The sequence below is a fragment of the Mustelus asterias genome, chromosome 22, assembly GCF_964213995.1.
Source record: "Mustelus asterias chromosome 22, sMusAst1.hap1.1, whole genome shotgun sequence".
NCBI classification, from domain to species: domain Eukaryota; kingdom Metazoa; phylum Chordata; class Chondrichthyes; order Carcharhiniformes; family Triakidae; genus Mustelus; species Mustelus asterias.
This window is the reverse complement of record NC_135822.1, coordinates 64,772,519-64,790,234: the sequence shown is the minus strand read 5'-3', so window position 1 is coordinate 64,790,234 and position 17,716 is coordinate 64,772,519. Positions and strand designations below refer to the sequence as shown.

Sequence of the window (17,716 nt, the reverse complement as noted above, 5' to 3'; positions counted from 1 at the left end):
CTCCCCTTTATTTTGAGGCCATGCCCCCTAATTCTAGTTTCACCTGCCAGTGGAAACAACTTCCCTGCTTCTATCTTATCTATTCCCTTCATAAACTTATATGTTTCTATAAGATCTCCCCTCATTCTTCTGAATTCCAATGAGTATAGCCCCAGTCTACTCAGTCTCTCCTCATAAGCCAACCCTCTCAACTCCAGAATCAACCTAGTGTATCTCCTCTGCACCCCCTCCAGTGCCAGTATATCCTTTCTCAAGTAAGGAGACAAAATTGTACACAGTACTCCAGGTGTGGCCTCACCAGCACCTTATACAGCTGCAACATAACCTCACTGTTTTTAAACTCCATCCCTCCAGCAATGAAGGACAGAATTCCATTTGCCTTCTTAATTACCTGCTGCACTGCAAATCAATTCCTTGTGTTTCTTGCACAAGGACACCCAGGTCCCTCTGCACAGCAGCATGCTACAATTTTTTACCATTTAAATAATAGTCCACTTTTTACTATTTAAATAATAGTCCAATCGTACATTCAACCAAATAACAATTTTCTCCAAGATTATGGTCCTCATAAGTTTCCTGACTGCTTGATACATTAGTGTAATTAGTGTTGATTAACTGCAAACAAAAAATTAAGGGGACAATTTTCCTCTGTTTGCACGTAGGAATGCAAAACACAGGAAAAGCAGCAGAATTCCGAACTTTCAAAGTCTCTTCCCACTTCTGCATTACTCCATATTTCTAGGCTTTCACAGCAAAAAGGTGACGCACTTGCCCCAATAATAAGCAAAGACCAAGGGAATCCATGTCAATGAAGCAGGATTCCTCAAGTCAGTCTTTCGATTTGACCACCATATACAAATAACATTTGAACCCTAAATTCACTAAACTCAGCAAGTGAAGAGTCAACGTAGTTCACGCTGCAAACACACAGAAGCTTGGACAAGTCCAACCTGTCTTTCATTGCTAAAGGCCATATCTGTCAACATTCTAAAATCGTATCTTTAAACTTACAATCTCAAAACATTTTCATTGTGAAGTCAAACTAAGTAAAATATCTTTTGAGTTCAATTATATACTTATGGATCTGCTAATATAGGGATTCAGTACCTGTTCCATCTTTCACACTGTTACACTGGCAGAGAATATGCAAGGAGCACGACCAACTTCTTCTAAACAAACAAGCTGGGACTCTTTCCAGTTGCCTCAATTTGAGTCATCTTCCTTAAACTGTTGTCAGGATACTCTATGTGAGACAATTTTCATTTCTTCAATTCCTTAAAGAGATCCAAAGAGTTTTATTTGATTCAAAGGTAATTCAAACAATAATTTTAACTAATTCGATCAAACCTAGAGCTTCCAATGGACTTGCGGCTAAAGCCAGGGCTCAAAATAGCAATCAGGAGATGTCTGATTCAATTCCTGCTCTATGTTAAGTTCGGTGATGTCAGCTAGTTTGGAGTTACAGCTACTATCACTGACCTCAGTACCACTGGATGGCAAGTAGAGAGATGGGGTGGAGAAGCTAAAAGTCAACCATGGTTCTTGTTCTTAATTGTTATTTAGGTTTCAGTCAGAAATTATACTCAAAGGTTGGGAGAGGACAAGAGCAAATTTCCATTGCATTCTCCTTCACTGATACTTTGCCAACATACAGTCTCACAAATGAAGAGCTTTTTTTGGCTCAGGTGCTATTGGATGCCGAGCACTAATAGAATTAGACTGAGTGCCTACAAGGAAGTTGGAAAAACGAAAATAAAAACAAAACAAAACAAATTGTCCAAATACTAATAAACAGGTTAACAAACATTATTTTTGACCCGTTTCAGGACAGTGACTCATATTCATTGATTTCCATTTATTACACCATACAGGAGTGCTCTATATGAAGTTTCAAAAGTTTGTTATAATTTATTTTTAATTTATCATTGCAATCATTGACTTGTGTTTCTTGTGCTTTTGTTTTATCATTTTACTGCTGTTCTGTTGCAACACGTTTTAGGGTGTAGGCAAAGAAATGGACAGCTGCACTCAAGCTAATATGCATTTTTATATTGAACAAATTTAGCCCTTAAATTTATTCCACTAACAGTGACAGACCTATGCCTGTACCTATACCGATGTACATGGTATAGTCGCAACATTACATGCAGACATAACGCAGGTTTAAGAACAGAATCTATAATTTTATTGGTGGATATTTTTCAATTGGGCAGAAAATGAACATTTCACACATTTTAATAAGCCACACAAATATCCAAGTAAAACAACTTATTTTTCCAGATATATGAGAATACCTTTGTATTGTTGAAGGTCACCTTAGTTAATTATAATAGTTTTCTCAGGAGGTTCCTCCAAGTCATCAGTGGCCATATTTCTGTTGTGCGTAAGTGAACTTCGGCTCCGTATTCTGATTTTTGATTGGCAGTCAGTTTTGCTCCCAAACTCTTCAGTTTTATCCAGTTTTCCCCATGCTTCACTGAGCCTCAAAGATTTTCTGGTTAATTTACTGCTCTTGTTCTTTTCCACGAGCTGTTCAGGGCTGCTTCTTTCTATCCAGCTCAGTCCTTCAATATTTACAAAACCAGACAGTCGGGCACTGCGCCTCACCTTCTTCTTTTCATGCACTGAACTTTCTGTGCAAACATTTGAATATTTTATTCCAATTTCAAACTGGTCAGCAGCCTCAAACATATTTCTGTTTATTGTCTCTAAAGAGTAATAGTGGCCAGAATTATCAAGCAGAGTTTGAGAGTCATTTTCTACTTGGGTCTCACCAACCTTATTAATATCATTTTTATTACTGGGAACAATTTGCTTGGTGATCATTTTGTCTGAAAAGCTCTCCTCTTCTTCATTTGGTGTAACATTCTCCGCTTGGTCTCCATTTTCACCGCTTGCATCTACAATGTGGTGTCCTCCAACATTCATGACTTCTGCCTGTTCCAAATGTTTTGTACATCCTAGTTCTGTTGCAGTGAATAATTTGCTATTTCTGCGTTGGGATCTGCTTTGAAACATCTGCCTCGCGTCTGGAGGTAAAATACATACCTTTTGCTCAGGAACTACAAACAGTGGCTCAATTGATATTACATGAGATTCTTCAGTTCTACTATATTTACTGATAGGAATCAATTCCTTAATTTCAGCTGGCTTTGTGTGTAGTAGCTCATCAATATCTTCAACAATATTTGATTCAGGTTCCAAAAAAGAACAAAAGCAATTGCAATCACTCATTTGAGTTGTCTCCTTGATACATTCTGCGAGTCCAGCTTCTGTTGGACACTGTCCCTCACATAGGATTTGCAAACCAGTTATTCCTTGCTGATTATTTTTCACCACAGTAAACTCTTCACAAAGATGCCTCCTTCCCTTATTTGAGCATTTCCTTTTCATGAATGCCGAATTCTTATAGTCATTGACAGGATTCTTATCACTTGAACTTTCCAGTGCTTTCACTCCACATGGGCTGTATTCTGTATTTTCACATGAAACTTTAGATGACTCATCACTCCCACTTACAAGACCAGAACTTAAATCCTTGTTTAATTTTGTGGGTACCTTCTGGTGGTCTCCAACATTCTCAACAGTTCCTTTCTGAGTTTCACTTTCAACAGATGTCTGAACACTCTGCGCCTCCTCGAGGTAGTGCATACTCCTCTTTCGTGGTCTCCTCAGTCTTTGTGCTTTTTTACCTATTGACTTGCAAACTGAATTCATAGCAGCCTGTCCTTCAGCTGAACATTCAGAGTTGAACATGCTTTGCTGCCTTTCTCCTCCAATATTAGTACCTGCTTGGCAATGAAACAAGATTATTAGAAACATTCCAGACTGCTGCACATTGGTACAGAGCTGCATTACAGACAGGCAAGCCCAGTTGCGATAGAAATCGCAAATATTATGACTCAAAAATAAATGGGATTAGCATCTAAACATTACTTCAATACCTACGATTAACAGTCAAAAGTACTTCATGGGGTTATTTACCATCAATGTTATCACAGCTAACCTTGATTCTGTCAATACCTGCTGTCTCACTACACAAATTCTAGCAGAAGTAATTGAAGAATGACCATTAATTGAATCTGGATTATTATTCTCCTTCCGAGCTAAGGTACAGAGCTTAACTTTGGCACTCCCAAGTGCCACCCTAATTGAGTTCAACGCAGAAAGGTAACCTGATGGATTTAAGTCCTGATGACACTTCATCCTGAAGTCTGAAAAGAAGCGGCCACTGAAACATCTGATATGTTGGTTTTAATTTTCCAAAATTTACTGGACTCGGGGAAGGTGCCATTAAGATGGAAAATAGCAAATGTAATTCCTTTATTCAAAAAGACAGTTAGCTTAACATCTATCATAGGGAATATCTTGGAAGCTATCATTAAAGATGTTATAGCAGAACACTTGGAAAAATTCAAGACAATCAGGCAGAGTCAAGAAAACACAGTCAAATTTACCCAATTTATTGGAGATCTTTGAAGAGAAGCACCGATATAAACGACTTGGATGAAGGGATTGAAGGTATGATTGCTAAATTTGCTGATGATACAAAGATAGATCGGAAATTATGTTGAAGAAGACATCAGGAAACTACAAAGAGACTTATTTATTTATTAGTCACAAGTATGGCTTACATTAACACTGCAGTGAAGTTACTGTGAAATTCCCTTAGTCGTCACACTCCAGCGCATGTTTGGGTCAATGCACCTAACCAGTACGTCTTTCAGAATGTGGGAGGAAACCGGAGTACCCAGAGGAAACCCACGCAGACATGGGAAGAACGTGCAAACTCCGCACAGGCAGTGACACCATGCCACCCATAGTCACTTAGATAGGTTAACTGAAGATCTGTGACAAAGATCTGGAAAACTGAGTAAATGTGGGCAAATGTGAACTTGTCCACATCGGTAGGCAGAATAGAAAACAAGGTTATTTTATTGGTGAGAAATTGCAGAGCTCTGAGATGCAGGGGCACTTGTGTGTCTGGCAAATGAATCACAGAAGGTTAGTATGCAGGTACAGCAAACAATTAAGAAAACTAATAGAGTGTTATCGTTTATTGCGAGTGGGATTGAAAGTACAAAAGTAGGGAGGTCATGCTTCACTTATATAGGGTATTTGTGAGACCACATCTGGAAAACTGTGTAAAGTGCTGGTCTCTGTATTTCAAGAAGGATGTAAATGCTTTGGAGGCAGTTCAGACAATGTTTACAAGACAAATATCTGGAGTGGGAGGGTTGCCATATCAGGAAACGTTGGACAGGCAGGACATGCATATGCTGGAGTTTATAAGAGCAAAAAGTGACTTGATTGAGGGTTCTTGACAGGATGAATGCGGAAATGTTGTTGTTTACTCTTGTGGGACAATCTCAAATTGGGGCTCACTGTTTAAAAATAAGGGGGTCGCCATTAAAGGCAGACATAAGATGATATTTCTCAGAGTAGAGAGCCTTGGGACTCCCTTCCTCAAAAGGTAGTGGAAGCAGAGTCTTTTAATGTTTTGAAGGCAAAGGGAAATACGGTGATAATAAACAAGGGGGTGAACGATTACTGCAGGCAGGTGGGATGTTACAGTCAGATCAGCCACGATCTTATTGATTGGTGGAGCAAGTTTGAAGGGCCATGTAGAACATAGAACATAGAACAGTACAGCACAGAACAGGCCCTACGGCCCACGATGTTGTGCCGAGCTTTATCTGAAACCAAGATCAAGCTATCCCACTCCCTATCAACCTGGTGTGTTCCATGTGCCTATCCAATAACCGCTTAAATGTTCCTAAAGTGTCTGACTCCACTATCACTGCAGGCAGTCCATTCCACACCCCAACCACTCTCTGCCTAAAGAACCTACCTCTGATATCCTTCCTATATCTCCCACCACGAACCCTATAGTTATGCCCCCTTGTTATAGCCCCATCCACCCGAGGAAATAGTCTTTGAACGTTCACTCTATCTATCCCCTTCATCATTTTATAAACCTCTATTAAGTCTCCCCTCAGCCTCCTCCGCTCCAGAGAGAACAGCCCTAGCTCCCTCAACCTTTCCTCATAAGACCTACCCTCCAAACCAGGCAGCATCCTGGTAAATCTCCTCTGCACTCTTTCCAGCACTTCCACATCCTTCTTATAGTGAGGTGACCAGAACTGCACACAATATTTCCAAATGTGGTCTCACCAAGGTCCTGTACAGTTGCAGCATAACCCCACGGCTCAAACTCCAACCCCCTGTTAATAAAAGCTAACACACTATAGGCCTTCTTCACAGCTCTATCCACTTGAGTGGCAACCTGTAGAGATCTGTGGATATGGACTCCAAGATCTCTCTGTTCCTCCACAGTCTTCAGAACCCTACCTTTGACCCTGTAATCCACATTTAAATTAGTCCTACCAAAATGAATCACCTCACATTTATCAGGGTTAAACTCCATTTGCCATTTTTCAGCCCAGCTTTGCATCCTATCTATGTCTCTTTGCAGCCTACAACAGCCCTCCACCTCATCCACTACTCCACCAATCTTGGTGTCATCAGCAAATTTACTGATCCACCCTTCAGCCCCCTCCTCTAAGTCATTAATAAAAATCACAAAGAGCAGAGGACCAAGCACTGATCCCTGTGGCACTCCGCTAGCAACCTGCCTCCAATCCGAAAATCTTCCATCCACCACCACCCTCTGTCTTCGATCAGACAGCCAGTTACCTATCCAATCGGCCAACTTTCCCTCTATCCCACACCTCCTCACTTTCATCATAAGCCGACCATGGGGGACCTTATCAAACGCCTGACTAAAATCCATGTATATGACATCAACTGCCCTACCTTCATCAACACACTTAATTACCTCCTCAAAAAATTCAATCAAATTTGTGAGGCACGACTTGCCCTTCACGAATCCGTGCTGACTGTCCCAGATTAATCCACATCTTTCTAAATGGTCGTAAATTCCATCCCGAAGGACCTTTTCCATCAATTTACCAACCACTGAAGTAAGACTAACCAGTCTATAATTACCAGGGTCATTTCTATTCCCTTTCTTAAACAGAGGAACAACATTCGCCATTCTCCAGTCCTCTGGCACCATCCCCGTGGACAGTGAGGACCCAAAGATCAAAGCCAAAGGCTCTGCAATCTCATCCCTTGCCTCCCAAAGAATCATAGGATACATTTCATCAGGCCCAGGGGACTTATCGACCTTCAGTTTATTCAAAACTGCCAGGACATCCTCCCTCCGAACATCTACTTCCTCCAGCCTATTAGCCTGTAACACCTTCTCTTCCTCAAAAACATGGCCCCTCTCCTTGGTGAACACTGAAGAAAAGTATTCATTCATCACCTCGCCTATCTCTACTGACTCCATACACAAGTTCCCACTACTGTCCTTGACCGGCCCGAACCTCACCCTGGTCATTCTTTTATTCCTCACATAAGAGTAAAAAGCCTTGGGGTTTTCCTTGATCCGACCCACCAAGGACTTCTCGTGTCCCCTCCTAGCGCTCCTAAGCCCCTTTTTCAGCTCATTCCTTGCTAACTTGTAACCCTCAATCGAGCCATCTGACCATTGTTTTCTCATCCCTACATAAGATTCCCTCTTCCTTTTCACAAGACATTCCACCTCTTTCGTGAACCATGGTTCCCTCACTCGGCCATTTCCTCCCTGCCTGACAGGGACATACCTATCAAGGACACCCAGTATTTGTTCCTTGAAAAAGTTCCACTTTTCATTAGTTCCTTTCCCTGACAGTTTCTGTTCCCAACTTATGCCCCCTAATTCTTGCCTAATCGCATCATAATTACCTCTCCCCCAATTGTAAACCTTGCCCTGCCGTACGGCCCTATCCCTCTCCATTGCAATAACAAAAGACACCGAATTGTGGTCACTATCTCCAAAGTGCTCTCCCACAACCAAATCTAACACTTGGCCCGGTTCATTTCCCAGTACCAAATCCAATGTGGCCTCACCTCTTGTCGGCCTATCTACATATTGTGTCAGGAAACCCTCCTGCACACACTGCACAAAAACTGCCCCATCCGAACTATTTGACCTACAAAGGTTCCAATCAATATTTGGAAAGTTAAAGTCCCCCATGACAACTACCCTGTGACCCCCACACATATCCATAATCTGCTTAGCAATTTCTTCTTCCACATCTCTATTATTATTTGGGGACCTATAGTAAACTCCTAACAACGTGACCGCTCCTTTCCTATTTCTAACCTCAGCCCATATTACCTCAGTGTGCAGATCCCCCTCGAAGTGCCTTTCCGCAGCCGTTCAACTATCCTTGATTAACAATGCCACTCCTCCACCTCTTTTACCAGCTTCCCTACACTTACTGAAACATCTATACCCCAGAACGTCCAACAACCATTCCTGTCCTTGTTCTACCCACGTCTCCGTAATGGCCACAACATCGTAGTCCCAAGTACCAATCCACGCCCCAAGTTCATCTACCTTGTTCCGGATGCTCCTTGCATTGAAGTAGACACACTTCAACCCACCTTCCTGTCTACCGGTACCCACCCTTGACCCTGATATCTTCCCCAATACCTCACCACCCTCACTGACTTCCGGACTACAACTCCTTTTCCCACTCCCCTGACAAATTAGTTTAAACCCCCCTGGAGAGCCGTATCAAATTTTCCTCCTAGGATATTGATGCCCCTCTGGTTCAGGTGCACCCCGTCCTGTTTGTACAGGTCCCACCTTCCCCAGAATGTGTTCCAATTATCCACGTATCTGAAACCCTCCCTCCTACACCATCCCTGCAACCACATGTTTAACTGCACGCTCTCCCTGTTCCTCAACTCACTATCACGTGGCACCGGCAACGTACCAGAGATGACCACATGTTTTGTCTTGGCTCTCAGCTTCCAGCCCAGCTCCAGAAATTCCTGCTTTAAATCCCCGTCCCTTCTCTTACCTATGTCGTTGGTACCAATGTGTACCACGACTTGTGACTGTTTCCCCTCCTCCTTCAGAATCCGGAAAACACGGTACGAGACATCACGGACCTTGGCATCCGGTAGGCAACTTACCATCCGTGAGTCTCTTTTGCTGCCACAGAACCTCCTATCTATCCCTCTAACTAACGAGTCTCCAATATCTATTGCCCTCCCGCTCTGCCCCTTACCCTCCCGAGCCACAGAGACGGACACAGTGCTGGAGATCCTCTCACTGCGGCTCACCACTGGTATGTCATCCCCCTCAAACGTATCCAAAGCGGAATACTTGTTGCTCAGGGGAACGACCACAGGGGATCCCTGCACGGACTGCTTCCTCCCAGCCCCTCTCACCGTCACCCATCTGTTTTCATTCCTCAGAGTAACTGTATTCCTAAAGCTTCTGTCTATGGCCACCTCTGCGTCCCTAATGATCCTAAGTTCATCCAACTCCAGCTCCAGTTCCCTAACACGGTTTTGGAGGAGCTGCAGATGGGTGCACTTCCCACAGATGTAATCAGCAGGGACACTGACGTCGTCCCTCACCTCAAACATAGTGCAAGAGGAACATAGCACTGCCTGCACACCCATCTCCTCCAGATACCTTGCCAGTACCAGGTAGAAAGTGCAAAAATGAATTTAAACTCACCCCTGCTCGCCCTTTCTGCCTAAGCCCTGTGAGCCAAAGCCTTATAGCTCACACTCTGCTTCCCACGCACTCCGCTGCCCGCTCCCGATGCTGCCCGCTGTATACTGCAGCCTACCTTTTATACTTCGCGTGCTTAAAAAACCCTTCCCAGACTCCTTAGCAGCCCACTTCCAGTTTTCACTTTAAACTTAAGAAAAATACGACTGCAAAAGTAAAGGCCAAAAAAAAACACACACTAGCTGACTAATTAAATAAATAAATAATTCAATCAATCTCTCACCAGCACTCCTGCCTCCAATCACTCCCTCTCAGCTTGCTCCAGTGGAACAATGAGGGGGAACCTCCCAGGTAACTGACTTTTAAAGTTAATGGCCAATTCTTGCTCCTAGTTCATATGTTAGCATGTAACCATTACCAACTCATCCACTGGGCAGCCAGTTTTATAGTGATGTTTAATGGTGAAGGAAGAAATAACCTCTCTTGCATGATATGGATAAAAGTACCATTTATTTCAACCAAGAGCATTCTTTCAAAGTTGATGAAAATATGTAGTGCTTTTCATCTCAAAAGCCACAGCCAGCTCTAAGCTGAAAACCAGAGCTAAGTAACTTAATGATTTTCCGGAGGAGCACTAAACCCCATGTTGGCTCATATACAGCTGAGGAGCTGCCACTAGCTGCTGAGAGCTCCTGGTGAGAGCTGCTCAAGCCCTCAGGGTATTTTGTTACAGCATCACATAATAACAATAGTTAAAATCTTAAAGCTGCCAAATAACTTGCACATGAATTTTTTCAGATTGTATCAGTGAGACAAACGGTCTGATTGTACTGTAATGAAATTAGGAACGAGTGAAAGCAAATAGTTTGTTATGAGGCTTTTCATAGAATCCCGACAATGCAGAAGGAGGCCATTCAACCCATTGAGCCTGCACTGACAACAATCCCACCCAGGCCCAATCCCTGTCACCCCACATATTTACTCTGCTAATCCCCCTGACACCAAGGGGCAATTTAGCATGGCCTTTGGAGTGTGGGAGGAATCTGGAGCACCCGGAGGAAACCCACGCAGACACTGGGAGAAGGTGCAAACTCCACACAGACTGGCAGCTTGGGCCAGAATCGAACACAGGTGTTTTGAGGCAGCAGTGCTAACCACCATGCTGTGCTGCCCACACGATTTTGTTTGGATTTTTCTCTCTTTATTGTTCAAAGTTGTTCAAGATCTCAAATTTCAGAAATAAATCCACCAGAAACAGCAGCAGGGCAATGACAAAGCAGTCTGACTGATGCTCTGGAGTCAGCCACAGAACTACAACATGGTCTAACTACAGACTGAGAAATAAGTAGCATGATGACCTTCAGCCCAGTTTAAAGAAATACCCCTTTCATTCTTTTACACTAGCCCACTCTGGTCTCCCCTGTAATTGTCACCACAAAACAGACAATAAAGATACTCTACTATTCCAACAAAAGATGCTCAACTCTTGTTTTATACAAGAATTTTATTTAATACATTTTTTAAAAATCTGCTCGTCCCATTGAGACATACTTCTTTAGTCTTTAGCAACATGGAGATGAGAAACCATGAACAACTTGAAATGTATTTGCCCAAGAACATTACAAGATACTTACTCTCAAGACAGAGAAGACTGGTTCTCCTAGAAGCTTCACGTTCCAGCTTTCCATCACCGTCAGGCAAATTTGCTGATTCAGAACAATTATCCAAGACCTCTGCGATTGGGCTCAGTAGTGGCTTCCTTGAAGCATATTCACGTTTTCCATAAAGTTCCTTTTTGAATTTTTGTTTAAATCTGCCTTTGGTGGCCTGCAAAACATTTTTGCTGTGGTCAATTTTATTCACCTTAATTTGCCATTGGAGATGCAGGAAACCATTAATTCAAATTAACTCAGCAGCACTCTTCACTCAGTGTCTCAAAATCACGGATTCAGGGACCACTGCACTGCACAGTATTCGACACATCACATACGCTGATATTCAAGGCTAGTACTTCAGAGTGCTGTATTGACAAATGCAATCCTCACTGCTGCTTGACGCACATTGCCTTATGCAAACTACCTGTCACATCTGCTTACAAAGTATTGGCAATTGCACTTACTTTTGGTGATTATCCACTTTGGAATATTCTGAGAGAAAATGTATTATGTAACTGTAGATTATTGACTTTTTAGTTACTAAATTTACATTCTTGTACTCAAATCTCCACACAACTTTGCCATCCACATCATTTCAACCTCCTCCAGCCCAAAACTTTCCTCGACATTCCTTCAATTCTGGCTTCATGTGCATTCCCAATTTCCTTCACTCCTCCATCGGTAGCCATGTCTTCAGTTTTCCAGGTACCAAGCTCTGGAGTTCTCTGCTGAAACCTCCACATCTCTTGGTTCTTCCATAAAATGTTGCAAAGCTTGAGGTCACCTTCCTGAATGCCCATGAGGCAAAGTGGCAATTTGTGTCTAATAATACTATTTGTAAAGTCCCTTGCAATATCTTGCTATCCAGACATATGTGTTTCTCACATTATGCAACTTTCTCCAGGCACACGCCAAGTTTTGGACAAAGATTTGAATTGTGTAACTCGATACTTTTCACATTTCAAGTGAAAATTCAGGCCAGACAAACAAGGGGAAAGGCAAAGAGAGTGATACGAGTAAAAACACATTGCAGCCAGGCCAAAATAGCCATTTTGCCAACGATGAACAAGTGGCAATCCTGCAGCAGAATCCACAATTAAACATTATGGGGGCAATTCTCCCAGGCCACTGCACTGCTCGGGTAACACGATAGGCCTGGAAACATCAACGGTGGAAGGGAGGGGCGGGGGGCCACGGGGGTGGGGCGGGGGGGACACGGGGGAGGGGCGGGGGGGACAGGGCAGGGGCGGGGGGGAGAGGGCGGGGGGGCGGGGGCGGGGGGGGCGGGGAGGGGGGCGGGGGCGGGGGAGGGGGGGGAGGGGGGCGGGGGCTGGGGGGGGGAGGGGGCGGTGGGGGGAGGGGGGCGGGGGGGGAGGGGGCGGGGGCGGGGGGGGGGCGGGGGCGGGGGGGAGGGGGGCGGGGGCGGGGGGGGGGAGGGGGGCGGGGGGGGGAGGGGGGCGGGGGGGGAGGGGGGCGGGGGCGGGGGGGAGGTGGGCGGGGGGGGAGGGGGGCGGGGGGAGGGGGGCGGGGGCAGGGGGGGAGGGGGCGGGGGCAGGGGCAGGGGGGGGGGAGGGGGGCGGGGAGGGGCGGGGGGGGAGGGGGGCGGGGGCGGGGAGGGGGGGAGGGGGGCGGGGGGGAGGGGGGCGGGAGGGGGAGGGGGGCAGGGGCGGGGGGGGAGGGGGGCGGGGGCGGGGGGGAGGGGGGCGGGGGGGAAGGGGGGGGCGGGGGCGGGGGGGAAGGGGGCGGGGGGGAAGGGGGCGGGGCGGGGGGGCGGGGGCGAGGGGGGGAGGGGGCGAGGGGGGGAGGGGGGCGGGGGGGAGGGGGGCGGGGGCGGGGGGAGGGGGGCGGGGGGCGGGGGGAGGGGGGCGGGGGGCGGGGGGAGGGGGGCGGGGGGGGCGGGGGGCGGGGGGCGGGGGGGGCGGGGTGGGGGGGCGGGGCGGGGGGGGGCGGGGCGGGGGGGGCGGGGCGGGGGCGGGGGGGGGAGGGGGGCGGGGGCGGGGGGGGGAGGGGGGCGGGGGCGGGGGGGGGGAGGGGGGCGGGGGCGGGGGGGGCGGGGCGGGGGCGGGGGGGGGAGGGGGGCGGGGGCGGGGGGGAGGGGGGCGGGGGCGGGGGGGGAGGGGGGGAAAGGGCCGGGGCGGGGGGGGAAAGGGCCGGGGCGGGGGGGGAAAGGGCCGGGGCGGGGGGGGAAAGGGCCGGGGCGGGGGGGGAAAGGGCCGGGGCGGGGGGGGGAAAGGGCCGGGGCGGGGGGGGAAAGGGCCGGGGCGGGGGGGGAAAGGGCCGGGGCGGGGGGGGAAAGGGCCGGGGCGGGGGGGGAAAGGGCCGGGGCGGGGGGGGAAAGGGCCGGGGCGGGGGGGGAAAGGGCCGGGGCGGGGGGGGAAAGGGCCGGGGCGGGGGGGGAAAGGGCCGGGGCGGGGGGGGAAAGGGCCGGGGCGGGGGGGGAAAGGGCCGGGGCGGGGGGGGAAAGGGCCGGGGCGGGGGGGGGAAAGGGCCGGGGCGGGGGGGGGAAAGGGCCGGGGCGGGGGGGGAAAGGGCCGGGGCGGGGGGGGAAAGGGCCGGGGCGGGGGGGGAAAGGGCCGGGGCGGGGGGGGAAAGGGCCGGGGCGGGGGGGGAAAGGGCCGGGGCGGGGGGGGAAAGGGCCGGGGCGGGGGGGGAAAGGGCCGGGGCGGGGGGGGAAGGGCCGGGGCGGGGGGGGAAAGGGCCGGGGCGGGGGGGGAAAGGGCCGGGGCGGGGGGGGAAAGGGCCGGGGCGGGGGGGGAAAGGGCCGGGGCGGGGGGGAAAGGGCCGGGGCGGGGGGGAAAGGGCCGGGGCGGGGGGGGAAAGGGGCGGGGCGGGGGGGGAAAGGGGCGGGGCGGGGGGGAAAGGGGCGGGGCGGGGGGGAAAGGGGCGGGGCGGGGGGGAAAGGGGCGGGGCGGGGGGGAAAGGGGCGGGGCGGGGGGGAAAGGGGCGGGGCGGGGGGGAAAGGGGAGGGGCGGGGGGGAAAGGGGAGGGGCGGGGGGGAAAGGGGAGGGGCGGGGGGAAAGGGGAGGGACGGACCATTTAAAGGAAGGGCAGCAGCCACTTGGAAGCATCACTACCTCAATGTACCCCTCCAAGTCATTGAGCACCCTAACTTGGAAATGTATTGCCACCTGTTGTGGCCAAAATCATGGGACCTCCTCCTTGACTGCACTGTGGGTGTATCTCCACTACATGGACTTGTTCAAGGTGTAACTCACCAACACCTTTTCGAGGGCCAATTCGGGATGGGCAATAAATGTTGGCCTGGGCAGTGACATCCTCATCCCTTAAACGAATACAAAGAACATTTTTCCACGCCCAACAGGACCACTGGTTAAAGTTGAATGATAAAGTCAAATTCCACTTTCCAATGAAAATTCTTAACTTTACAAGCAATTGATTGGCTTGTTGAAAATAAGACCAAAAGACCATAAGACATCGGAGCACAATTAGGCCACTCGGCCCATCAAGTCTGCTCCGCCATTCAATCATGGCTGATATTTTTCTCATCCCCATTCTCCTGCCTTTTCCCCATAACCCCTGATCCCCTTATTAATCAAGAACCTATTTATCTCTGTCTTAAAGACACTCAATGATCTGGCCTCCATAGGCTTCTGTGGCAAAGAGTTCCACAGATTCACCACACTCTGGCTGAAGAAATTCCTCCTCATCTCTGTTTTAAAGGATTGTCCCTTTAGCCTGAGGTTGTGCCCTCTGGTTCTAGTTTTTCCTACCAGTGGGAACATCCTCTCCACGTCCACTCTATCCAGGCCTCGCAGTATCCTGTAAGTTTCAATAAGATCCCCCTCCATATCCTTCTAAACTCCAATGAGTACAGACCCAGAGTCCTCAACCATTCCTCATATGACAAGCTCTTCATTCCAGGGGTCATTCTTGTGAACCTCCCCTGGACCCTTTCCAAGGCCAGCACATCCTTCCATAGATACGGGGCCCAAAACTGCTCACAATACTCCAAATGGAGTCTGACTAGAGCCTTATACAGCCTCAGAAGTACATCCCTGCTCTTGTATTCTAGCCCTCTCAACATGAATGCAAACATTGCATTTGCCTTCCTAACTGCCGACTGAATCTGCACGTTAACCTGAAGAGAATCTTGAACAATGACTTCCAAGTCCCTTTGTGTTTCTGATTTCCTAAGCATTTCCCATTTAGAAAATAGTCTATGCCTCCATTCCTCCTTCCAAAGTGCATAGCCTCACTTTTCCACATTGTATTCCATCTGCCACTTCTTTTCCCACCCTCCTAACCTTCTGCAGCCCCTCTGCTTCCTCAATACTATCTGTCTCTCTACATATCTGTGTATCATCTGCAAACTTAGCAACAGTGCCTTCAGTTCCTTCTTCCAAATCGTTAATGTGTCTCGTGATAAATTGTGGTCCCAGCACCGACCCCTGAGGCACACCACTAGTCACCAGCTGCCATCCTGAAAAAGACCCCTTTATCCCCACTGTCTGCCTTCTGCCAGTCAGCCAATCCTCTATCCATGCCAGGATCTTACCCTTAACACCATGGGCTCTTAACTTATTTAACAGTCTCCTTTGCGGCACCTTGTCAAAGGCCTTCTGGAAATCTAAATAAATCGCATCCACTGGTTCTCCTCTAACTTCCTGGTTACCTCCTCAAAGAATTCTAACAGATTTGTCAGACATGACCTCCCCTTGACAAAGCCGTACTGACTCCGTCTTTTTTATCATGTACTCCGCGATCTCATCTTTAATAACGGACTCTAAAACCTTGCCAATGACTGAAGTCAGGCTAACCGGCCTATAATTTCCCGTCTGCTGCCTCCCTCCCTTCTTAAACAGCGCTGTTACAAAATGGTGTTTCAAAATGATCAACATGCAATATAAGTTCTCTTACTGGAGCTGAATTCTTCGAAATATTCTGAACCTTGCTCTTTTTTCGAGTTGATCTGCGGGGTTCATCTTTTTTGGACTCTTGTTCCCGATTTCCACTCTTCACCTCCTCTTTTGATTTTGGATTTACTTCTTTACTTGTCAATTCTACGCTTATTGTTAGATCTTCAGTTTCAGCTCTTTGTTTACCACTAACATTCTGAATAACAGGGCACGTATCCAAAATACAAGAACTGGCTTGTTCCTGGTCACTGACCTGATGGTCACTATTTTTCAACATTTCATCAAGCATACAAGTCACGTGGTGCACATCAAACTCAACTGTTGATGCTGCTTTCATTCCAGAAAATTCCAAGTCACCAACTGTGGCAAAACATTTGTCAGACTCTCCACTTATTCTTGACAATTCTAGGTTACTAGCGGACTCCATTTTCTTTGAGTTTATCACAGTTCTGCAAGTGACATTATTGGCCCCAACTTCATTCTCTTTTTGAGGGTGTCTGGAAGGACTAATTGTATCCAGTAGCTCTTCTTTCAGTTCTTGGACTTCCATTTCCAAAATATCATGAGGATATTCATCAGTTTTGTTGTACTTCTTCTGAAGATTTGATTCAAATGCATATGCTGATAGTGGAGACAGTGATTCAAAATTGATAGGGACCGGGGAATATCTCTCTTCATCAACATTATGGGTTCCGTCAGTACCATCTTCTATGTTACCTATTTGAAATAAAAAATATAATTAGAAGCAAGCGATTGACAGATCTTTTGCCCACATTGCCCCTTCCCATATTCCCAATATCACATATGGAAATTAAGGTCCACAGCCATTAGCAGCACTCCAAGAAAAGATCATGTGACCATTCTTAATTTGTGAGCTGAGAGAAAGAATATTGCAAGCTACTCTATCTTGCGGTATGTCACAGTCCAGCCCTGCAATTTCCATACTATGCCACCTTATAGCAGGAGTCACTGGACCGTGATGAAAAATCTTGACTAAGTTTTTCTTTCCCAGATCCAGGGCTGTGAAATAATTGTAGCAACTCAATTGCTGCCACAAAAGAGATCAAACTGAATTGAATCCAAGAATTAATTATGCATCATGCCAAGTGATCAAAATAACCCACCAGGTCACTAGAGTCGAGATACCGATTTTTTAATTCCAATATTCAAATGATTGCAGCTGTACTACACAACATAAGGATTTCAGTTCCCAACATGGAAGAAATATCCTTAATGCTCAGTGCTAGAAAACAACTAACTGCTGGATAGCTTGCTTCCACTCTCCTCTTAATTTGTCCAAGCTTTTCAGCTAAAGAAATAGCTATACTTCATTCAGCCGGGTTTCAGTCTGCAGTTAACGCTATATGAATCAGGCACCTTCTTTCATTATTCACTCCAGTCAAGCTCCAGGAGGATACAATGTCCCTTTTATGTTCAAATCATTGTTTCTGATACTACCCTGAAACTTGCATGTTTATACCTAAAGTATGTATTTTTGTCGATAAAAAAGGATACTTATTTGAACCAGACAAATCTAAGGATGTTGCTGTTCAGCACATGACACCTTGTCTAGCCATGGCTCCATATTGAAGCTATCTACT

At 47.4% G+C, this 17,716-nt stretch overlaps 1 protein-coding gene across 1 annotated transcript in view; it reads right to left on the bottom strand.

Annotated features, from left to right (window-relative positions):
- Positions 1 to 2,164: 2,164 nt before the first annotated feature.
- Positions 2,165 to 17,716, bottom strand: part of cdca2 (cell division cycle associated 2) — a 39,319-nt gene continuing 23,767 nt past the window's right edge. The window contains exons 15-17 of the mRNA XM_078238499.1: positions 16,117 to 16,832; positions 11,218 to 11,410; positions 2,165 to 3,788 (exon numbers count right to left, since the gene is read on the bottom strand). Coding sequence (XP_078094625.1) covers positions 2,317 to 3,788; positions 11,218 to 11,410; positions 16,117 to 16,832 — 2,381 coding nt within the window. The 3' untranslated portion in view covers positions 2,165 to 2,316. The remainder of the gene's footprint in view (positions 3,789 to 11,217; positions 11,411 to 16,116; positions 16,833 to 17,716) is intronic.